The sequence below is a fragment of the Odontesthes bonariensis genome, chromosome 17 (genome assembly GCF_027942865.1).
Source record: "Odontesthes bonariensis isolate fOdoBon6 chromosome 17, fOdoBon6.hap1, whole genome shotgun sequence".
NCBI classification, from domain to species: Eukaryota; Metazoa; Chordata; class Actinopteri; order Atheriniformes; family Atherinopsidae; genus Odontesthes; species Odontesthes bonariensis.
Genome location: NC_134522.1, coordinates 3,086,619 through 3,111,254, shown reverse-complemented (window position 1 = coordinate 3,111,254; position 24,636 = coordinate 3,086,619). Strand labels below are relative to the sequence as shown.

The following is a 24,636-nucleotide window of genomic DNA, read 5'->3' as shown; positions in this document are numbered from 1 at the left end:
TACATTCCTTATCAGAAGCTGTTTAGTCAAGTATTGGAAACTCAAATGTCATCAATAAATGTTCAGATAAGAGAGAGTTATGAGGGAACACTGTTAACTGTTCACTCTCAATGCCATAAGTCAGCACAAGATCAAGGGTGTGATTAAGGCAGTGAGTCGGTCTGTGAACACTCTGAGGAAATCCAACAGAGTCTCATATAGAATTAAAGTTCATATTCAGGCTGTCATTTCCAACATCTACATGAATATTAGAGTCACCCACTACAATGACTTTATCTGTACTCAGCACCAACTGGGATAAAAACTCTGAGAACTCAGACAGGAACTCAGAATAAGGGCCAGGTGGACGATACACAACAACAAACACAAGAGGTTTCTGTGGTTTCCACTTTGGGGGAAACTGAGAAGCAGAGATTCAAAAGAGCTCAAACTAATCTTTGGTCTTGGACTGATTAGTAGTCCCAGATAGAATTGAATGGACTGAACTCTGATAACCTCCCTGTTCCTCCTGCTCTCACCCACAGCGGCTCTGCTCGGCCCACATGTTTCCTTGTTCCCTCCCCTTCAGATCTGCAGCTCATTATGGGCGTAACCAACAGGAAGTGAACCGACCGGCTCTGTTCTCTGCACCGACACGTCATTTATAGCTCAGAGCTCAGAGCAGTTTCAGCATTGAGGAAGTGAAACTCACTCAGTCGCTGCTGCTAAACGGTGAAATGGCGCAGAAAGGAGTTCAGCTGGAAGGAGAAATTCTCCAGTGTTCGATCTGTTTGGATCTGCTGAAGGATCCGGTGACTATTCCCTGTGGACACAGCTACTGCTTTCACTGTGTTAAAGGCTTCTGGGATGGAGAGGATCAGAAGGGAGTCCACAGCTGCCCTCAGTGCAGGCAGACATTCACAGCGAGGCCTGTCCTGGGGAAAAGCACCATGTTAGCAGCTTTAGTGGAGCAGCTGAAGAAGACTGGACTCCAAGCTGCTCCTGCTGATCACTGCTATGCTGGAGCTGAAGATGTGGCCTGTGATGTCTGCTCTGGGAGGAAACTGAAAGCCACCAAGTCCTGTTTATCCTGCCTGGCCTCTTACTGTGAGGAACACCTTCAGCCTCATTATGATTCAGCTCCATTCAGGAAACACAAGCTGGTGGAGCCCTCCAAGAAGCTCCAGGAGAACATCTGCTCTGATCACGATGAGGTGATGAAGATTTTCTGCCGCACGGATCAGAAGTGCATCTGTTATCTCTGCTTAATGGATGAACATAAAGGCCACGACACAGTGTCAGCTGCAGCAGAAAGGACTGAGAGGCAGAGAGAGCTGGAGGGGAGTCGGCAGCAGATCCAGCAGAGAATCCAGGACGCAGAGAAAGATGTGAAGCTGCTTCAGCAGGAGCTGGAGGCCATCCATCGCTCTGCTGATAAAACAGAGGAGCACAGCCAGGAGATCTTCAGCCAGCTGATCCGTCTCCTCCAGAAAAGAAGCTCTGATGTGAAGCAGCAGATCAGATCCCAGCAGGAAGCCGAAGGGAGGCGAGTCAAAGAGCTTCAGGAGAAGCTGGAGCAGGAGATCACTGAGCTGAAGAGGAAAGATGCTGAGCTGCAGCAGCTCTCACACACAGAGGATCACAGCCAGTTTCTGCACAGCTGGCCCTCAGTGGCAGCACTCAGGGGGGCTACACACTCATCCAGCATCCAGATCCGTCCTCTGAGGCACTTTGAGGATGTGACAGCAGCTGTGTCAGAGCTCAGAGATAAACTACAGGACATCCTGAGAGAGGAATGGACCAACATCTCACTGAGAGTCGCTGAAGTGGATGTTTTACTGCCACAGCCAGAACCAGGACCAGGACCAGGACCAGGACCAGGACCAGGACCAGGACCAGGACCAGAACCAGAACCAGAGAGCAGAGCTGGATTCTTAAGATATTCATGTGAAATCACACTGGATCCAAACACAGCAAACAGAAAGCTGATACTGTCAGAGGGGAACAGAAAAGTGACAGTAATGAAACATCCTCAGTCTTATTCTGATCATCCAGACAGATTCACTTTCTGGCCTCAGGTCCTGAGCAGAGAGAGTCTGACTGGACGTTGTTACTGGGAGGTGGAGATGGGAGGAGAAGTTTATGTAGCAGTCGCATACAAGAACATCAGCAGAGCAGGAGGGATTGAATGTATATTTGGTTATAATGACAAATCTTGGGCGTTAAGATGTGACCAAAGCAGTTATTCATTTTGGTACAACAACAAGGAAACCTGCATCTCAGGTCCTCGGGCCTCCAGAGTGGGAGTGTACCTGGATCACAGAGCAGGTATTCTGTCCTTCTACAGCGTCTCTGGAACCATGACTCTCCTCCACAGAGTCCAGACCACATTCACTCAGCCGCTCTGGGCTGGAGTTTGGTTTCCTGGGTGGTCTGTTTCAGAAAGAAGTTGCAAATTTCTCCCCTGAAAAAGGAAGCAGCTGAAGGTGCAGTGAGTTTTAATCTGTGAGTTTTCATTTTGACTCATTCTGTGACTCATTTAGTCCCATCGTGGTGTCATTTCTAAGCTGTTCAGAGATTTTCAGGGAATCAGTGATTTGTTGATGTTGTTCTGTTGACGACTTTCTTTTGTTGGATATCTCGATATTCTTTGACTAAAACCGACGGCCCTGATATTTCTTTATGTTCTGATTTTTACAGCCAAGACTTTCAGCTCAGTTTCATGTTGGAAGACTTTCTGTTGAGTCCAGACGCTCAGCTGACAACAAATGTCTGGATTCAAGGTGACGACGTGATTTAGATTCATCTCCCGAAGGTGATAATAAATAAAAACTCATTAATAAATAAATAAATAATAACTAAAATCAAACAGAAAGGCAACTCCAGCTGCAGTGAGCACTTCTTTCATAGCTTTTGCCTTGAGCTCATTATTGTTTTATCTGTAAAACGCAGAGAGATCGGCCGTCATTCAAACTGTGATTCAGCAGTAGTTTATCTTTTGATTTGTAGTTCTGTTGATGGTTCAGTTTCTTTCAACCGTCTTTACCAAAACTGTTTAATCACAGAAAAAAAGCAGTTTTTTTGTCTCTGGTTGCCTTTCTCAGCAGTGATTGTGTTTGTGTCGTCACACAGTGAAGAAAATCTATAACATGATGTAAATACAGGAAAAAGGGATTTTACCTTCTTATCTTGGAAATGTTTTGCTGAGTTGTGCTTAAAAAAAGCAGATTTTTGTCTCATTCTGGACTTTAGATGATTGAATGTGTTGTGTTGCTTCAGATATGAAGTTACTTCTGAATGATGCCTTCACTGTTTTTCTCTCTGGCTTCACAATGAGGCTCATTGATTGTAAAGTTTGAACTCAGATGTGATTAAAACTTCTTGTGTCTGATATCTGAGGTGTGGTCTCTCAGTCTGAAAGAAGCAACTCGTTCCGTCTCATTTTCTTATTTTTTTACCCCTTGTCCTGTCCAGCATTATGGCAGCAGAATTGTAATCTGAATACCGTTAATGCCAAACACATTTGCTATGCCAAGGGAAGCTTTATGAATGTAAAGCTCCCCTTGATGCCCATTAACTCCTTATTTTTATTTATTTAGTTTTGTTACAATACTTAACATGATGTGATGGTGTGATGGTGCCGAACCGGACCGGGGGACAGAGAGAGAGGGAGAGCGAAGAAGGGAAAAAAAGGAAGAGAAACATGAAGAGACAAACATAGAAAACAATGAAAAATCAGACAACCAGCTGCTACACCTGTAGAAACAAAACTGAAGACGATTCACGGCTTTTGTGGGGAATCCAGCCTTAGAGGCACCAGGAGCACCTGGAAGCAGCAGTGTTGCCATAGTTACTTTGAAACAGTAATCTGACTACTTCTGTAAAAAGTAACTTAGTTAAGTTACTGACTACTTGCTGTTAAAAGTAACTAAGTTAGATTACTTTTAGTTACTCTCAGCAGAGGCTGATCCCCCGCCCCTATAACATGAAAATGACTACCAGTTCTGCCAATACTCACTTTATTGACATTTATTTTAACCGGAACATCAAAAATGACACTGACATTTGCAAACTTTTTCTTGAAATAGGCTTAAATGTTTTTTAAATTTAAAAAAAGGACAGTCTTTCTTGGTTTTACTTCAAATATAAAAAAACCTCTTACGTAAAAAAGTAATAAATAATACCCCCCCCCCAAAAAAAAACCCCAAATAAAATTCACTTCATTTAACATAAATACTTATAACAATAAAATAACATACTCGGACTCTAACAGCACTCAGGCCTGTGTAAATGAATGAACATGTAGGCCTATATTGAACATCCCATTGAACCTGTAGTTGTCTAACATTAGAGCAGCAAGAAGTGGTTTAATGAAACAAAAACAGTATAAAAAAATCTAAATACTCTTTCTTCACTTCATTTAACTGAAATACTTATTACAAATTAAATGTTTTTTTTACTTCATTAAATCTAACTTAAATACTTCTTATAAAAAATAAAGTAGCGTTTCTTGACTCAATTTAACATAAACACTTTTTTTTTTTTTTGTGATTAACAGTTTTTATTTCCATTTTCATTATTCAACAATTACAAAACAGACAGACCCCCCACCCCCCTAAACAAGCACCACCATCTGTGCTGATCGCTTTCTGGTTACCAACATCTACCCCCGTGCTCCTTCACATAACTGCCATAGTTACACCAATCGTATCAATGAAGACAAAAATAGACACAGAAAATTATTTGCGGTAAAATCAAAACAAGAAGTAAATAAGGTGAGCACTGCATTAAAGAGGTATTCTGTTAACAAACAACATGATCAAAGTAACAATAAAAAACATAAAATACATATAAAAATAAGAAGAAACACAGTTATATATTTATACAACTTTTTTGAAACCTTGCGTCTCTCCACTATATAACCCCTTTAATAGAAGTTAAAAGTTAGATATTTGCTCCACTTTGCCTCATATATATCCAGTCTACCCAGTCGTTTATATGACATTTTTTCAAAAGCTGCAACTCGTGCCATCTCTACTGCCCACTCTTGCGTAGAGGGTACCCCCTCCGTCTTCCATCCCCTGACAAGTATTTGTCTGCCAATCATAATACTAGACTGGATAAAGCTTTTAACATGTTTATCCTGTCCTGTCAGAACTGAATGATCACTCAAAATAAATAGTCTAGGAATAAATGGAATTAGCATCTCTGTTATCTCACATAGATTATCATAAACATTGGTCCAAAATTGTTGGACTTTGTGACATGACCATAAAACATGAATTAAAGTACCTTCCTCAGACTTACATCGCCAACAGTGCGAAGTGGATGATAATCCTAATCTAAATAATCTAGAGGGAGTCCAATAAAAACGATGCATAATTTTGAATTGAATAAGGCGTATTCTTGCATCCCTTGAAACTACTTTAATATTCCTACAAATTCTGTTCCAATCCTCATCACTAAATGTCAAGTTCAGATCCCTTTCCCATGTCTTCTGTAGAGCTGCAATGGGCCCATTACCAAGAGTCTGAATCAACATAGAATAATAGACAGCTGCCTCGTGTCCTTTCCCATAACTCTTTAAAATTCTTTCTAGAGGTTCTGCATTGTGGGGAACCGCTACAGCGGACCCAAAAACCGCCCCCAACATATGTCGGAGTTGCAGGTACCTGAAAAAGTGAGATGTAGGGATGCTGAACCGCCGCACCAACTCCCCAAAAGAATTTAATGAACCATCACAATACAGATCCCCCAGTGTGACCACTCCCTTCTCCTGCCATATCTTCCAATAAATGGGAAATTTACCAATTCGTAATTTAGGATTTAACCAGATACTTGAAGAGATATTTAGAAAGGGATCAAATTTGAATATACGGGCAACCCTTGTCCAAATTAATTTAAGATGACCGATTATTGGATGCGTATTTGCTTTTTTACTTAATTTAGTAGACAAGACTTGCATGGGTGACAGAGGGGCAACAACAGCTTGTTCCATACAATACCACGGCGGGGCTCTTTCCGGAGGGAGAGACCAATGGGCCAAGTGCCTTAAATTAAAAGCATAATAGTAAAATAACATCTTTGGTAGCCCTAAGCCTCCTTTATCAGCCGGTCTCTGTAACTTGCTGTGGTTCAGACGGGGCCGTCTACCATTCCAGATAAATATCTTGGATATTCTGTCGAACCTTTTAAAATAACAGTGGGGAATTTCTAAGGGGAGGGACTGCATAAGATAATTGAGTTTGGGAACACAGTTCATTTTCAAAATGTTAACTTTACCTGCCATAGACAAATTAAGAGTTGCCCATCTTTCAACATCACAAGAAATTTTTTGTAATAATGGGTCAAAATTGACTTTAACCAAATCTTTAAGCTGTCTGGGAAACCGAATACCCAAATACAGAATACCTTGCTGAGGCCACTGAAATGCACCTGGACGGAAGGCAGTGGAGGGGCAATAAGCTGTTAAGGGGAGTGCCTCGGACTTGGACCAGTTCACCCTGTATCCGGAAAATTTTGAAAATAAGTCTATAATTCCAAGAAGACATGGTACAGATCTGCTAGGATCGGAGACCAGTAATAAGATGTCATCGGCGTAAAGCATCAGTTTATGTACCATCCCACCCACAGTGACCCCCGGAAAATCTGTCGCCTCACGTATGGCAGCTGCAAGAGGCTCAATGGCTAAACAGAAAAGCAAAGGGGATAGGGGTGAACCCTGCCTGGTTCCTCTTCCCAACATAAAATAGTCTGAAATCAACCCATTGGTCTGCACTGCTGCTTCTGGGTGCTTATATAATACATGAATCCATCTTATAAAGGTGCTACCAAATCCAAACTCTTTTAAGATTTTGAATAAATACCCCCATTCGACCATATCAAAAGCCTTTTCGGCGTCCAGAGATATTGCAGCAACCGGGGATTGGGTGTCGGCCACCGACCACATGACATCAATAAGGCGTCTAATATTATCTGAGGAGCTACGACCGCGAATGAATCCCACTTGGTCAGTATGAATCAGTGATGTAATTACGCTATCTAATCGGTTTGCTAAAATTTTTGAAATGATCTTAACATCGATTTGCATTAATGAAATAGGACGATAATTCTTGCATTCATCCAGATCTTTACCTTTCTTGGGAACTAGACTAATAAGGGCCTGTCTCAGAGTCGGTGGCAGAACTCCCCCCTCTAGCGCTTCCTTATAGACCTCTAGTAAAGGTGAAGCTAACTCTGTTGCAAAGCTCTTAAAGAATTCCCCAGTAAAGCCATCGGGCCCAGGTGCTTTACTCGACGGTAAAGCCTTAATTACCCCTTTAATCTCCTCAACAGTAATATCAAGGTCTAGAAAATCCCTTTGTTCATCTGTCAGTTTTGGCAGTCCTAGTGGTACTATAAAGTCATGAATTTCTTCTTCAGACGAGGTAGATGCTGAACTATAGAGATTACTATAAAATTCTTTAAATGCCTGATTAATATCTACAGTTGCAGTAAGCAGGTCTCCAGCCAGCGACCTAACAGCAGGAATAGTGGAGGACAACTCCCTCTGCTTTATATAACTGGCAAGCAACTTTCCTGCTTTGTCTCCTGACTCAAAATATGTTTGTCTAGACCTAAATAGATTAAATTCAACCTTCTGGGATAGTATGTTATTATAATGATATTTTAACTTTGTCAATTTTCTCATGCCGTCTTGTGTCATATGTTGCTTCAACTCTGTTTCGGCCTGTTTAATTACATTTTCCAATTCTAGCAGCTCCCGTGTTTTAATTTTCTTATGATATGACGTGCGTTGGATGATCCGTCCCCTGATCACAGCCTTTAGGGCCTCCCATGCAACACCTGCTGATGATACAGATTGCCAATTAATCTCCAAATAATTATTTAGTTCTGTCCTTAGCCACTCAACATTTACTGGGTCCTGCAGAAGAGACGAGTTCAAACGCCATCTGTAAGACTTTCTTCTCTCACTTTGGGGTAAAAGGTCCAAGCTGACCCAAGCATGATCAGTAATAAGAATGTTCCCTATTTCACAACCTATAGCAGAGGAAATGAGTGCTTTGGATATTAGGAAAAAATCTATTCGGCTATAGGTCTTGTGTACTGGTGAAAGAAAAGTGTAGTCTCTGCCAGAGGGGTTCATGATCCTCCAAATATCTATTAATCCTAAAGATTTGCAAATTCTCTGTAATGTTATAGCAGCCCTTGGCACTTTACGCAACACTGTCCCACTGTGGTCAAGAGCTGGATCCATTAAAAGATTAAAATCCCCTCCCAAAACAACAGCATGATTCCCAGCAGTTTGTAATTTCCTTTCAAGGTCAGTGAAAAAAGTTTGGTCATCCAGATTAGGTGCATATATGTTAGCCAAGATCAGCTTCTGAGACTGTATTTCAGCCAGTACAATTATCATCCTTCCCGAATTATCCTTAATTTGCTTAAGACAGTTAAACTGTAAATGTTTACTTACTAAGGTTATAACACCCTTGCTCTGGCTAGAGCCTGTGCTGTAAAAAACATGTCCAACCCATCCTGCACAGAGCTTCTCAGACTCCTCTTTTGACATGTGTGTTTCTTGAAGAAACACCACGTCATATTTTTTGTTCTTAAGCATCATCATAACCTTTTTTCTCTTAACCGGGTTCCCCAGCCCATTTACATTCCAAGTGGCGAGACGCATTAAACCTATTTGTGAAGGCATTCCTGCCCGCGCATTAAAGCTGCAGTAGGCAAGTTTTCAAAATAACGAGTCTAAAGTCGGAAAATTCGAACTGATACAACTTTCAGGTCCCTCCCCCAACCTCTAACAAGCTCCGAATCGCCCCCCAAACCCCTCCCCCTCTGTGGACGAGGTTGTGCACGTGAGTTCACACCAGTGTGAGCGCACACAAGCTGGGGCAGACTCACGCTCAGCAGCGTGTGCACAAGCTGTGATTGACAGGTAGGATTCCTCCACCCTAACTTGATTGGTTAAAAACAGCCGGGAGCGCTCGGTTTTTGCAAGCATGATTACAGGCTTCAGAGGGAACTACAGATTTCGTTATTTTTCCTAAACAGCCTATTTAATATTCTACTTCCAGAATCCCATGACAGTTCAAGCTAATATGACTAAAAAATAGTTGCCTACTGCCGCTTTAATAACATACAACCCTTCACCAAAAACAATGACATTACACAGTGGTGGTGTCTAAACAAAATCCCCATAAAACTAACAAAACAAAGCGTGTGCAACTGAACCTGAACTTTTCACATTTCCACCCCCACAAAAGTCCCTTCAACGAAGGTCCGACGGTCCGTGTCTGGTCCGCGAGACTCCACTCGTCGTAACCCCTCACGCGCGTCGCTGCCATAACAATGAGTCTACACCAGTGTCTTTAATTGAACATTTAGGTGCTTGGGATGAAAATGAAAACACTTCCGTTATCAGCACTTACTGCATAGCGTCTATGAAAGCCATAGCTTCCCGGGGACTGTCAAACGCCCTCTCCCCCTCGTCGGTCTCGATCCTCAGTTTAGCCGGGAATAGCATCCTGAAGCGTACTTCACGATCATGCAGCTTTTTCTTGCATTCCCTGAACTTGTCGCGCTTCATCTGGGTAGCTCTGGAGTAGTCGGGGAAAAGCATAATAGTGGTGTTTTCCCAGCTCAGCTTGCCTTTGTTCCTCGCAGCCCGCAACACCGCATCCCGGTCCGACGATCTCAAAAACCTGGCCAGTATCGCTCTGGGTCTGTCACCTGGTGTGGATCGTTGGCTAGCAATCCAATGAGCCCGTTCAATCTCTCGTCTCCCTTCACTCCCGCGTCAGTCCCGTATGAACGTAAATGTCTTTTAATGTCTCCACAAGCCGAAGTCTTAGCATGTTTAGACATTTTTGCAACTTCTTTAGTTAGTATCAAGTATACTGGAAGCTATTATCTCTGGTGTAAATATTTTAAAGGATAAAGGCAACGACGCGAGCGGAGCTCCCCGACTCCGTGGCTTCCTCTCGCATCGCGTCACGTGACTCAAGAACATAAACACTTCTTTAAAAAAAACAAAATACAATAGACATTCTTGACTCCATGCATTTAACTCTGATTGCATGTATCCATATGAATTACGGTAACACTTAAGTTATATTGAACATCTTAATGAACCTGTAGTTGTCCCGCATTAGAGCAGCAAGGAGTGGTTTTACAAAACAAATCAGAACAAAACCCGTATCTGTATTCATGACTTGGCTTTTAGTTGCATTTATGCGAGAAACTGTGGAGTTTAAGATAAGAATAAATAAATATAACCCTCTAGACCCCAACAGAATTTTACATCAATGCTCCAGATCCCTGGGAATTCCCAAAGAAATGGGCAATTTGAGAAACATTTCAAAGAATTTGTTCAGTTAGCAAAGCACGGCATATGATAGGCCTACAGAGGTTAGACACTTTGACTTGCGCCATCAGTCATTCACTCGCAGCGATGCAGACAAACGGACGGTCATATCACGTAACCTGCTGATAATTATGGGCCCAAGCCAGTATGACAGTCAAGTTTTTGAGCGAAAAATGTCCCGTTTATCTTGCTGTATCCACCCGTTGAGCAATAAAAGTTTAAACAAACCTGATTGATCGTCAGACCCGTCGCTTTGCAGAAATGTTTGTATGCTAGTCGCCTACAACTGCAGCCGTTACTGGATTACCCAAAGCTACACCTGACGAAGTATACATATAGATAAACACCCGTACACTCATTCAGATATCATATATAGGTACTAGAAGATGTAATACAGTACAAAGACGTTAACAAGTCATCTTTGAGTCATCAATTGCGACCAGGTAAGATAAACAGCTAGCTAGCCCTCTCCATAGCACTGCCTGAAACGTAGGCTATATGTTATAAAGTTAGCACGAATAGCTAAACCTAGCAACTATCGTCTGTGGCGGGCACTGATGAAAACTGTGGTTTAGATTGGTGTATTTATTTAAAATGATTAGGGAAAGTGAGTAAAATGTAACAAATGATATCGCTGGTGTTTCACATGTTAGTGGGACAGATCACTTTTACTGGGTAGGCAGATGTAAAACAACCAGTGACTTCAGGCGAACCCGCTCCCGTCGCGGACACTGATATAACTCATAAGAAAACGAAATTATCCCAAATTATTTCAATACAAATGTATGGTTATAATCATGAATATATGTTTACAAGTCAAATATATGTATTGGGCTTGTAAGTAACATTCAGAAATAAGATGTTAGCTTCTGTATGGTCACTATAACATGCCGGCCGGCGGCGGCCGTTACAGGAGAATAAAGGACGGCCGCTACGGGGTATACGTTCCCCCGAAATGCAGAAATACTAACGCACGATGTTTTAGATAAGTAACTTCATTCTGACTACTAGTTTTGAAATAGTAGTTGCGTTAGACTACTCGTTACTGAAAAAAGTAGTCCGACTACAGTAACGCGTTACCGGCATCGCTGGTCACTAAGCGTTGATTGGTTGAAATCTGAGCATCATACCATGCTTAAAAGAACAGGCGCGACACTCAGTTGGCTCTCTTAACTTAAACTCTTGACTTACTCTCAGCTTGAGTCTTAACTCTTAACTCATAACTTCCTCTTAACTTATTTTTTGGACTCCGCGTTCTCTTACTTTTGTCTTAGCTCTCTTAAATTTTGCCTTTCGTTTTTGACTTCAAGCCTTTTTCCCTTTTTGACTTAAAATCCAATTTCGCGCTTGACTCCAATTCATCCTCTTAATTTGAACTTCCCTTATTGTTATTTAGGTCCAGACACCCGCGGTTGTTTGGTTAATCTTGGACAGCCCAAGCTCAGACCACCTTCACGCAGAGAAGGGAAGAGAAAAGCCTGTGGGACTCCTCCTGATCGAAGCCCAGGTCAGAGAATAACAGCTCGTCCCGCTCATCCAAGGCCGGATTAACTATATGGGCCTGCGGCACAGTGCCCAGGGGCACCAACCATTCACAGCCAGTGGGGGGGCACCACACGACAAACTTTAAAAATAGTTTTTTCATGAATGTTTGTACACTTAAAAGGATTACACTTGACACTTGACATAAATATTCATATAAAATTCATTATTAAAACTAATGTGATAAGAACAGCAACGATATATCATAATTCTGAGCAATAGTGGCCTAATGTGAACATTAACCCCCCTCCCTCACCCTGTCAGTTGAGCCAGTCCACCTATGGTGAAATGCATCATGTTTTTTAAAAAACGCGGTAAAAATAAAAATAAATGGATAGACATCAATTGAGTGGTTGTGCGAAGAGAAAAATAAAAAAATAAAAAGACTCCAGGCGTTTAGCGGCAATTAAAAATGTTCCAGTGTTAGATCGTTTCTTTATAAAAACATCGACAGTTGCTGACAACACGCTGGCTATTGCTAACGGTCCCACCATCTCCCACAACCGGGCGGCTAAATATGCAGCATCAGCACGGCACGACGGTAAGAAAACCAGGTTTCTTACAAATGATCTCTTCCAATGCCAGCTGCCGAACAAACAGTCAGTGTCTAGAGATTGGCTAATCTATTCCCCTTCAACCGGCATGGTGTATTGTTTTGCGTGTAAATGCCTGGCCGGGCAGCAAAATGCTTTCACCGAGGGGTACAGTGACTGGAAACACCCGGACAGAGTCACAGCCCACGAGAAGTGCGCAAGCCACCGCGAGTGTCTGCTCGCACTTCTCAGGAGGTCACGGAATGCGGTACGGTTGATGTTGTTCTCAGACAACAAAAAGAGGATGCGGCGAAGTATTGGAGAGAGGTGTTGCGACGCATTGTGGCCGTGATGAACAGGGTGCTTGCGCAAGTCTTGAAAGTCTTAATAAGTATGGAATTTTGAAGCACTGTTTTCCAGACCTTGAAAAGTCTTGGATTTTGTATGAAAGTCTTAATAAAGGATGGAAAATAAATGTATGGTAGAATGTTACAGTATGCTCAAAGGCATTGTGAAATGAGAAATAGGAAAGTAGGCTATAAAACTATCATTTTACTAACTGGTCACTTACTGTATTAGCCTAATGGGATGAGATGTGAGTAAAGAGACTGAATTCTACACACATTCATCCATCCATTCATTTTTTATAGATAGTTTTTGTGACACTTGTTTGATGTGAAATTCATGTACTTGTGATTTTCATGTTTTGAATGGTTTTCATCAGTAAAAGCATAATTTACTGTGAATAATGCATTTGTTCATTGAATACTAGCCTATAAAAATTAACATTTCTAATAAACACAGTTGGTTCAATCTGAAGTAGGCAGTAGGCACACAAGTTACAAGTACATAAAGTTAAGGTCTTGGGGAAAAAAAGTCTCAGTTTTAAAAAAGTCTGGAAAAAGTCTGGAATTTTGTTTTGGAAAAAGAGCAAGCACCCTGATTAAGTTTTTAAGTGTGCGTGGTTTGGCATTCCGGGGAGACAACTTAGGGCGTATTCACCAGTGGCGGCTCCTGACATTTTTTTTAGGTAGTGCAATTTCCAGTCTGTGAAAGCTGCATCAGAGTGTGCGGTGCGAAGCTGAACTGATTGCACTGATGCAAACCTGTTATGTTCCCACGCAGGAAATAAAATGTCCAATCGTCCAGAAACTCCTTGTCTTCCTTAAATAAACACAACGCAGACTCTGCAATTTCCCCCCCGTTATGTCCATAAGTATCATAAAAGTCCACAGGACTGAGGTATATTCGTCTAGGTAGCATTATTTATTGTAATAATTTTAAATAATTTTTTGTTATTTTTTGCATAATTTGCCAATCAGTTAATATTACACCTTAACCATTATTTATTTATTTTCCAGGATTGTATGAAATAAGTAAACACATTAGCTCTTAATGATAAGATTCATTCAATTTTCATTCTAAAGAATGTAATTAAAATGACAGCATATAAATCCAAGTCAAGTGTTTATTGAAGTTTTGGAAAATATGACTTAGAAAAGCATAACCAGTTGTCAAACATGGTTAAGTGCAGCTTACTTATGTGAGATTTCTCTCTTTTTTTAAATATAATACTGCACCATTAACAATGAATGTGTCATTATACATTCTGCTATCATTGTCAACATTATATAAAAGATTTAAATCATTACAAGTCAATGATTGAGCACAAAAGGGTAAGTTATTTAGCTACATCAAATACTACCTGGAAAAATAGCAGGGTTGGTGGAGCCCTGGGTTTCATCTTTGCCTCGCAAGGCGAGCCCGAAAATCCTGCAAAATTCTTCCAAACTTCCTTCTCCGCATTAGTACGACGACTAAAGGGTACTTCTTTCAGAAACACTACCGTATTGTTGCACTCGACACTCGCCATCTTCTTCATAGAATGTTTTTTTTTTTTTCTTTATTGAAAACCACAATGTTACAACAACAAGTAGAATGTTCATGGTCCCGCGCAACAGACATATGACGAAAGCACGTCGTTTGTGCGAGCACATAAACCCTCATAGAAAATGCATTGGGAGCAGGATTTTTGAAAAAAACTGAGGTCCCATTCATGTCAATGGGAGCTTCCTGGTGCAAATTCGACCCTGACAGAAATCGCACAAAATGGGCGTGGCAACACCAGGCGCGACCTTAATCTGATTGGACAATGAAATATACAACCGGTTTGCCTACAGTAGATCAGTCCCGCCTTAGCAACTAGATTAAAAAAAACCAAAAAAAAACTCCGTGTTTGGTAGTTCGTCGCACAAATCGCCCCTATGGAGGAGCCGCCACTGGTATTCACACCAGGAAAGTCCGATAGTTCACTTGCTTTGGTCCGAACCTTTTTTTTTCATTTTGGTGCGGTTTGCTTTCAGACTGTACATTTCAGTAAACGGACCAAAATATGTCAACAAAGCCACGCGCCCTGAAGTCGTTCGGCTTTTGGTCAGAATCGACACGCGCAACACAAAGTGCTAAGTTCAAAAGTGAATGTATTCATGGACGCTTTCCGTGCCGTTATTGCTTTTAATATAATCAAAACTATATGTTTTTTCAACGTTTTGCTATTTTCACAACTGTGTAATTACTTTGCTGCTGTACAAGTCATTTATCAACAACGACGACAAAGGACAAGGCGGCTACGGAGGAGAACGCTGATTCGGTCTTTCGTTAGCTTTACCACAGCCGGTCTAGTAATCAGAAGAACGACGCTCTGTTCTGTTACCTAGCAGCAGACAAACGACGGATGCTCCCGAGGTACAAAAAAGCAAAAAGTCTGGGATTAGGTCCGGTCTGCTTTCACACCTCCAAAAGATCCGCACCAGGGTTCGTTTGATCCGGACCGAGTCCGACCTTTCAGCTCGGTCTCGGTCCGCTTGTTTGGTCCGGACCAGAGTTCGGTGGTTTGTATTCAGACCATCCCAAAAGGTCCGAACCAACGGAAATCTGGTCCGTTTGGTCGTTTGGTCCGGACCAAACGAGGTAGGTGTGAATACGCGCTTATAGTGCTCTGGGACGGCTGTGGTAATGACGTCCCCCTGGATAATAGGAGTGTTGTTAGTGCTGCATAGGTGGATGCTCTTTGAATTGATACACATTTTGAATCTGTACATTTTAATACATGGATGCTGTTTGGATTGATAGTGAATTGAATTGATTGGTTTTAAATGGAGATATTTGAATAATCCTACATACTGTATATAGATGGATGCTGCTTTAATTGTTACTGATTTTGAATGAATACGTTTGAAAATGTAGCCTAGGGGCACTTGAGGTTTAGTGCCCAAGGGCACCACATTGGCTTAATACGGCCCTGCGCTCATCCCGCTGTTGCCAAGGAAACCCGCCAGCCTCCGATAACAAACGGTTATCCAGAAGAACAAACATCACGTGCTTCGGGTCCCTGCCACCAAGTAAGGTCTCGTCTCTCCTTCTCAGACATGGTGCTGTGCAGGGCCTGAAAACTAAATTATTTTTCAATCGTTCCGTTCCGAACGGTTCAGGCATGTTTAACGTTTTCGTTCTCGCGTTCCGCCACCAACATATCGTTCCTGAACCGGTTCGGAACGCAAAATATCGTTCGTTCTTATCGTTCCGGCAGTGTTTGGCGGGCCTATCAAGTCTACGTGCGTGGTCTTTACCTTAGAATAGACGTACTCAGTAGTATTCGCCCTTGATTTACACTGTAGCTCTATGCCCAAAAATAATAAATCACCGGCAGCATCCAAAAACATTCAGATGGGCTATCCATCCCACAAAGCTTACTGTAGCCTATAGGCCTGTTCTATGATAAATCATTTCTTATCAAAAACATTTCTGGATATGTGGGGGAGAGCCGGGACGAATGAAACACGTGCGCCAATGCGCGAGATCCAAATTTCTGTTAAGCTTTTTTTCTGCCATTCTGAAGACTATATTTCATCTAATTCACTTATTCTGTTATTATTACTTGAGGCTACTTACTTGAGCCCTGTTTCAGATTTATAGTGGATCCTCCTGTTTTACTTTGACCCAGCATTAAGGCGTGGGTGACGATTGAAACAAGCGTTTCATTCGTCCCGACAGCGTCCTCCTACTGACACTTAAATCCTTTTGGTCAGTAAACCTGACAACGTTAACATTTCATACTTTCGGATTTATTAAAGTAACGATTCATCTGCTGTTTGGTCATAACATCCTACTGCATAAAACAACTAAAACAACTTTTGATCACAAAAAAACTACGACGGGTAAGATTTTACTTATCAGTGTCAAAAACAGGCTGGTGGGGCTAACGCTGGAACGAGGTGACGTCACGGCACGAGCTTTCCCGGGGTTGGCCAGTCTTCACAGCTTCCTGCATTGAGCCTAGCGGGCAGCGAAGTGAACGCACAACAGGAAGTAGTCTTTGTTTTCCCCTGACAAAGGCTACGCTTTTGTGAAATTTTATAAAATATACAGAGAACGAAAAAACCCGTTATTAACCGGTTTTGTGGATTTCAGAATAACGTTTGTGTTCCGGAACAGTTGAAGACCATTTTGTTTTCGTTTCCGTTCCTTGAACCGGTTCGGAGCCCTGGTGCTGTGTTGGCCCCTTTAATATGCTGTCAAAGTTAATTAGCCGATACTGAACTCAGGGTAGCGAGAGGCCTGACTTAATAAACTTTCCCCATTCATCCCATTCCAACCTAGCTACGTCTCTCTCTTAACCCGTATTTTATTATAAAGACTGCAAATTATCTCTATTCTGTCCTCTTTATCAACTGTTGGCATATAATTGTGAAAGACTGTTTAAATAAAAGTTTTGTAAATGATCAGAGCGTCACAGAAATTCTTGAGTGTCGGATATCCCTTCAGACAGAATTCGACTTCAGTGAGACTTTTCCCTCATAACTTTTAACAGTTTCTCCTCCCAGGACTGTAACGAAATTAAGGTTATGGATATGGCAGGTGGTGCCCCTTTCTTTTATTAATATCCAGCATATTAATCCATTTTCACGTGTAAAATCGCTACAGTATCGTCTGCATAACTGTGATACTTGATGTTAAAGTTCTGCAATATCTGACCCAAAGGGAGCATATACAAGTTAAACAGAAGAGGTCCAAGAATTGACCCCTGGGGGACTCCACGAGTCATGGCCACTCGCTCAGATTCATAGCTGCCAACTGTAACAAAATAACTCCGGCCTTATAAGTAGGACCTGAACCAGTTAAGGACCGCTCCAGAAAGTCCAGCCCAGTTTTCCAGCCTGTGCAACAGGATTCTGTGATCTACAGTATCAAACGCAGCGCTGAGGTCCAACAGAACCAGGACTGAGACATTACCAGAATCAGTATTCAACCTGATGTCGTTTAACACTTTGACCAGAGCTGTTTCAGTGCTGTGATGACGTCTGAAGCCTGATTGAAAGTTATCAAGACTTCCACTTTCATTCAGAAAGTCGTTGAGCTGGTTAAATACAACTTTCTCAATAATCTTAGATATAAAAGAGAGATTAGAGACAGGTCTGTAGCTGTTCATCATAGAGGCGTCTAGAGTTCTCTTCTTTAGGAGTGGCTTAATGGCAGCTGTCTTTAGTGACTTGGGAAAAATGCCTGATGCCAGTGAGCTGTTAACTATTCGTAGGAGATCACTTTCTACTGAGGTAAAAACAGTTTTTAAAAAGTCGGATGGTATTATGTCCAGAGTGCAAGTTGTTGATTTCAGATGCCGAACTGTTTCCTCTAGGATTTTTAAATTAACAATATTAACTTGTGAGATAACGTCAGAATATGTACATTCCTTATCAGAAGCTGTTTAGTCAAGTATTGTAAACTCAAAGGTCATCAATAAATGTTCAGATAAGAGAGAGTTATGAGGGAACACTGTTAACTGTTCACTCTCACCGCCATAAGTCAGCACAAGATCAAGGGTGTGATTAAGGCAGTGAGTCGGTCTGTGAACACTCTGAGGAAATCCAACAGAGTCTCATATAGAATTAAAGTTCATATTCAGGCTGTCATTTCCAACATCTACATGAATATTAGAGTCACCCACTACAATGACTTTATCTGTACTCAGCACCAACTGGGATAAAAACTCTGAGAACTCAGACAGGAACTCAGAATAAGGGCCAGGTGGATGATACACAACAACAAACACAAGAGGTTTCTGTGGTTTCCACTTTGGGGAAAACTGAGAAGCAGAGATTCAAAAGAGCTCAAACTAATCTTTGGTCTTGGACTGATTAGTAGTCCCAGATAGAATTGAATGGACTGAACTGTGATAACCTCCCTGTTCCTCCTGCTCTCACCCACAGCGGCTCGCTCGGCCCACATGTTTCCTTGTTCCCTCCCCTTCAGATCTGCAGCTCATTATGGGCGTAACCAACAGGAAGTGAACCGACCGGCTCTGTTCTCTGCACCGACACGTCATTTATAGCTCAGAGCAGTTTCAGCTTTGAGGAAGTGAAACTCAGTCAGTCGCTGCTGCTAAACGGTGAAATGGCGCAGAAAGGAGTTCAGCTGGAAGGAGAAATGCTCCAGTGTTCGATCTGTTTGGATCTGCTGAAGGATCCGGTGACTATTCCCTGTGGACACAGCTACTGCTTTCACTGTGTTAAAGGCTTCTGGGATGGAGAGGATCAGAAGGGAGTCCACAGCTGCCCTCAGTGCAGGCAGACATTCACAGCGAGGCCTGTCCCTGTGAAAAGCACCATGTTAGCAGCTTTAGTGGAACAGCTGAAGAAGACTGGACTCCGTGCTGCTCCTGCTGATCACTGCTATGCTGGAGCTGAAGATGTGGCCTGTGATGTCTGCTCTGGGAGGAAGCTGAAAGCCATCAAGTCCTGTTTATCCTGCCCGGCCTCTTACTGTGAGGAACACCTTCAGCCTCATTATGATTCAGCTCCACTCAGGAAACACAAGCTGGTGGAGCCCTCCAAGAAGCTGCAGGAGAACATCTGCTCTGATCACGATGAGGTGATGAAGATTTTCTGCCGCACGGATCAGAAGTGCATCTGTTATCTCTGCTCTGTGGATGATCATAAAGGCCACGACACAGTGTCAGCTGCAGCAGAAAGGACTGAGAGGCAGAGAGAGCTGGAGGGGAGTCGGCAGCAGATCCAGCAGAGAATCCAGGACGCAGAGAAAGATGTGAAGCTGCTTCAGCAGCAGCTGGAGGCCATCCATCGCTCTGCTGATAAAACAGAGGAGCACAGCCAGAAGATCTTCAGCCAGCTGATCCGTCTCCTCCAGAAAAGAAGCTCCGATGTGAAGCAGCAGATCAGATCCCAGCAGGAAGCCGAAGGGAGGCGAGTCAAAGAGCTTCAGGAGAAGCTGGAGCAGGAGATCACTGAGCTGAAGAGGAAAGATGCTGAGCTGCAGCAGCTCTCACACACAGAGGATCACAGCCAGTTTCTGCACAGCTGCCCCTCAGTGGCAGCACTCAGGGGGGCTACACACTCATCCAGCATCCAGATCCGTCCTCTGAGGCACTTTGAGGATGTGACAGCAGCTGTGTCAGAGCTCAGAGATAAACTACAGGACATCCTGAGAGAGGAATGGGCCAACATCTCACTGAGAGTCGCTGAAGTGGATGTTTTACTGTCACAGCCAGAACCAGAACCAGAACCAGAACCAGGACCAGAACCAGAACCAGAGAGCAGAGCTGGATTCTTAAGATATTCATGTGAAATCACACTGGATCAAAACACAGCAAACACATATCTGATACTGTCAGAGGGGAACAGAAAAGTGACAGTAATGAAACATCCTCAGTCTTATTCTGCTCATCCAGACAGATTCACTGACAGGCCTCAGGTCCTGAGCAGAGAGAGTCTGACTGGACGTTGTTACTGGGAGGTGGAGATGGGAGGAGAAGTTGATGTAGCAGTCGCATACAAGAACATCAGCAGAGCAGAAGGATGGACTGAATGTGTATTTGGTCGTAATGACAAATCTTGGGCGTTAAGTTGTGCCAAAAACAGTTATTCATTTAGGTACAACAACAAGGAAACCTCCATCTCAGGTCCTCGGGCCTCCAGAGTGGGAGTGTACCTGGATCACAGAGCAGGTATTCTGTCCTTCTACAGCGTCTCTGGAACCATGACTCTCCTCCACAGAGTCCAGACCACATTCACTCAGCCGCTCTGGGCTGGAGTTGGGTTTCCTGGGTTTGTTCCAGGAAGAAGTTGCAAATTTCTCAGCTGAAAAAGGAAGCAGCTGAAGGTGCAGTGAGTTTTAATCTGTGAGTTTTCATTTTGACTCATTCTGTGACTCATTTAGTCCCATCGTGGTGTCATTTCTAAGCTGTTCAGAGATTTTCAGGGAATCAGTGATTTGTTGATGTTGTTCTGTTGACGACTTTCTTTTGTTGGATATCTCGATATTCTTTGACTAAAACCGACGGCCCTGATATTTCTTTATGTTCTGATTTTTACAGCCAAGACTTTCAGCTCAGTTTCATGTTTGAAGACTTTCTGTTGAGTCCAGACGCTCAGCTGACAACAAATGTCTGGATTCAAGGTGACGACGTGATTTAGATTCATCTCCCGAAGGTGATAATAAATAAAAACTCATTAATAAATAAATAAATAATAAATAAAATCAAACAGAAAGGCAACTCCAGCTGCAGTGAGCACTTCTTTCATAGCTTTTGCCTTGAGCTCATTATTGTTTTATCTGTAAAACGCAGAGAGATCGGCCGTCATTCAAACTGTGATTCAGCAGTAGTTTATCTTTTGATTTGTAGTTCTGTTGATGGTTCAGTTTCTTTCAACCGTCTTTACCAAAACTGTTTAATCACAGAAAAAAAGCAGTTTTTTTGTCTCTGGTTGCCTTTCTCAGCAGTGATTGTGTTTGTGTCGTCACACAGTGAAGAAAATCTATAACATGATGTAAATACAGGAAAAAGGGATTTTACCTTCTTATCTTGGAAATGTTTTGCTGAGTTGTGCTTAAAAAAAGCAGATTTTTGTCTCATTCTGGACTTTAGATGATTGAATGTGTTGTGTTGCTTCAGATATGAAGTTACTTCTGAATGATGCCTTCACTGTTTTTCTCTCTGGCTTCACAATGAGGCTCATTGATTGTAAAGTTTGAACTCAGATGTGATTAAAACTTCTTGTGTCTGATATCTGAGGTGTGGTCTCTCAGTCTGAAAGAAGCAACTCGCTCCGTCTCATTTTCTTATTTTTTTACCCCTTGTCCTGTCCAGCATTATGGCAGCAGAATTGTAATCTGAATACCGTTAATGCCAAACACATTTGCTATGCCAAGGGAAGCTTTATGAATGTAAAGCTCCCCTTGATGCCCATTAACTCCTTATTTTTATTGATTTAGTTTTGTTACAGTACTTAACATGATGTGATGGTGTGGTGATGCCGAACCGGACCGGGGGACAGAGAGAGAGGGAGAGCGAAGAAGAGAAAAAAAGGAAGAGAAACATGAAGAGACAAACATAGAAAACAATGAAAAATCAGACAACCAGCTGCTACACCTGTAGAAACAAAACTGAAGACGATTCACGGCTTTTGTGGGGAATCCAGCCTTAGAGGCACCAGGAGCACCTGGAAGCAGCAGTGTTGCCATAGTTACTTTGAAACAGTAATCTGACTACTTCTTTAAAAAGTAACTTAGTTAAGTTACTGACTACTTGCTGTTAAAAGTAACTAAGTTAGATTACTTTTAGTTACTCTCAGCAGAGGCTGATCCCCCGCCCCTATAACATGAAAATGACTACCAGTTCTGCCAATACTCACTTTATTGACATTTATTTTAACCGGAACATCAAAAATGACTCTGACATTTGCACACCTTTTCTGTAAATAGGCTTACATGTTTTTTAAATTAAAAAAAAGGACAGTTTTTCTTGACTTTACTTAAAATATAAAAAAACCTCTTACGTAAAAAAGTAATACATAATACCCCCCCCCCCCCCCCTAAAAAACAGAAATAAAATTCACTTCATTTAACATAAATACTTATAACAATAAAATAACATACTCGGACTCTAACGGCACTCAGGCCTGTGTAAATGAATGAACATGTAGGCCTATACTGAACATCCCATTGAACCTGTAGTTGTCTAACATTAGAGCAGCAAGAAGTGGTTTAATGAAACAAAAACAGTATAAAAAAATCTAAATACTCTTTCTTCACTTCATTTAACTGAAATACTTATTACAAATTAAATGCTTTTTTTTTACTTCATTAAATCTAACTTAAATACTTCTTATAAAAATTAAAGTAGCGTTTCTTGACTCAATTTAACATAAACACTTCTTTAAAAAAAACAAAATACAATAGACATTCTTGACTCCATGCGTTTAACTCTGATTGCATCTATCCATATGAATTACGGTAACACTTAAGTTATATGGAACATCTTAATGAACCTGTAGTTGTCCCGCATTAGAGCAGCAAGGAGTGGTTTTACTAAACAAATCAGAATAAAACCCGTATCTGTATCCATGACTTGGCTTTTAGTTGCATTTATGCGAGAAACTGTGGAGTTTAAGATAAGAATAAATAAATATAACCCTCTAGACCCCAACAGAATTTTACAACAATGCTCCAGATCCCTGGGAATTCCCAAAGAAATGGGCAATTTGAGAAACATTTCAAAGAATGTGTTCAGTTAGCAAAGCACGGCATATGATAGGCCTACAGAGGTTAGACACTTTGACTTGCGCCATCAGTCATTCACTCGCAGCGATGCAGACAAACGGACGGTCATATCACGTAACCTGCTGATAATTATGGGCCCAAGCCAGTATGACAGTCAACTTTTTGAGTGAAAAATGTCCCGTTTATCTTGCTGTATCCACCCGTTGACCAATAAAAGTTTAAACAAACCTGATTGATCGTCAGACCCGTCGCTTTGCAGAAATGTTTGTATGCTAGTCGCCTACAACTGCAGCTGTTACTGGATTACCCAAAGCTACACCTGACGAAGTATACATATAGATAAACACCCGTACACTCATTCAGATATCGTATATAGGTACTAGAAGATGTAATACAGTACAAAGACGTTAACAAGTCATCTTTGAGTCATCAATTGCGACCAGGTAAGATAAACAGCTAGCTAGCCCTCTCCATAGCACTGCCTGAAACGTAGGCTATATGTTATAAAGTTAGCACGAATAGCTAAACCCATCAACTATCGTCTGTGACGGGCACTGATGAACAAGGCCGGCCCGTGGCATAGGTGGTATAGGCAAATGCTAAGGGCGCCGCACTTCCAGGGGGCGTCACAAATGGAGGGGAAAAAAAATCTGCAGTTAAAGTTCTGACTGATACTCGGTGTGTATGTCTCGTCATTACAATTATTTCTTAATAAGAAAAGAATAAGCCCACATTAATTTAACTGCAAAGCAAAGCCTACTAAGTAATAGTAGTAATAATACTAGGTGGGCGCCTACATTTCACCCCTCCCGACTATTCAGACTTTAGGCGCCTACCTGTTACGTGGTTGTGTTTTTTGATGGGTCAAACGCAACTAGACTGTGAACACGTCAACATGTCGAAACGTCCAAATAAAATGTCTGGTGCCCAGGGGAGGAAAAAAAGAAAAGAAGAGGAGGAAAAACGGGACAAAGACAGAGGTAATGTTACAGTAAAGATGATGTCAATGATATTATTTTGCTGTTGCAAAACGATGATTGATAACGTCATTAATCGTTAGCATAACATGGTTTGCTAATGAACAAATAGCCGGCGCTATCTGTTAGTTTTAAGGTCAGTTAATGTTATGGAAGGGCTTAACTTGTTATGGAAAATAGTAATGTAACTACCCCCATCTTACCTTCCTCGGGCAAATGTGTAAATATTAGATCTGTTCAACTGGTGTTATAATGTCATGCACTGACATGGTTAATTGCATTGACATCTCACGTCTTCCTAGCTTGTCAATCAAAATGCTATTCATGTTACATAGTTGTAAGCCTAGCTCAGCTAGGCAAGCTGTTTGCTGTGTTACAGTTCATTATATTAAACTGCAGTTTACTGATTCTTCTACAGAAGTGTCAGACCCTAAGTACTGCTCTGACCCATGACAGCCAGCCAGACATTGATGGCATAGAACTTGCAAAGGAAATGCAGAATTTTCCACCATTGCCATCAAAGAATATGACAAACATGGAACTTTTGACCTTCCTGCATGAGAAGAAGCTGGCAGAAATTTACCCCAACATGTGGGGTGCTTTGAGAATCTCTGCCACTCTTCCTGTTACAGTGGCTGCAGGAGAAAGAAGCTTCTCT

General features: G+C 41.9%; 1 protein-coding gene across 1 annotated transcript; it reads left to right on the top strand.

The window, feature by feature from the left end:
* Window positions 1-707: 707 nt before the first annotated feature.
* LOC142365984 (tripartite motif-containing protein 16-like) lies at window positions 708-2,539 on the top strand. The gene has a single exon (XM_075447748.1). The coding sequence runs from the start codon at window positions 717-719 to the stop codon at window positions 2,445-2,447; it is 1,731 nt and encodes a 576-aa protein (XP_075303863.1). The 5' UTR covers window positions 708-716; the 3' UTR covers window positions 2,448-2,539.
* The last annotated feature ends 22,097 nt before the right edge of the window (window positions 2,540-24,636 follow it).

What these genes read in the sequence shown, in the direction of transcription:
- LOC142365984 (XM_075447748.1), top strand. Translation starts at nt 717, where the DNA reads ATGGCGCAGAAAGGAGTTCAGCTGGAAGGAGAAATTCTCCAGTGTTCG.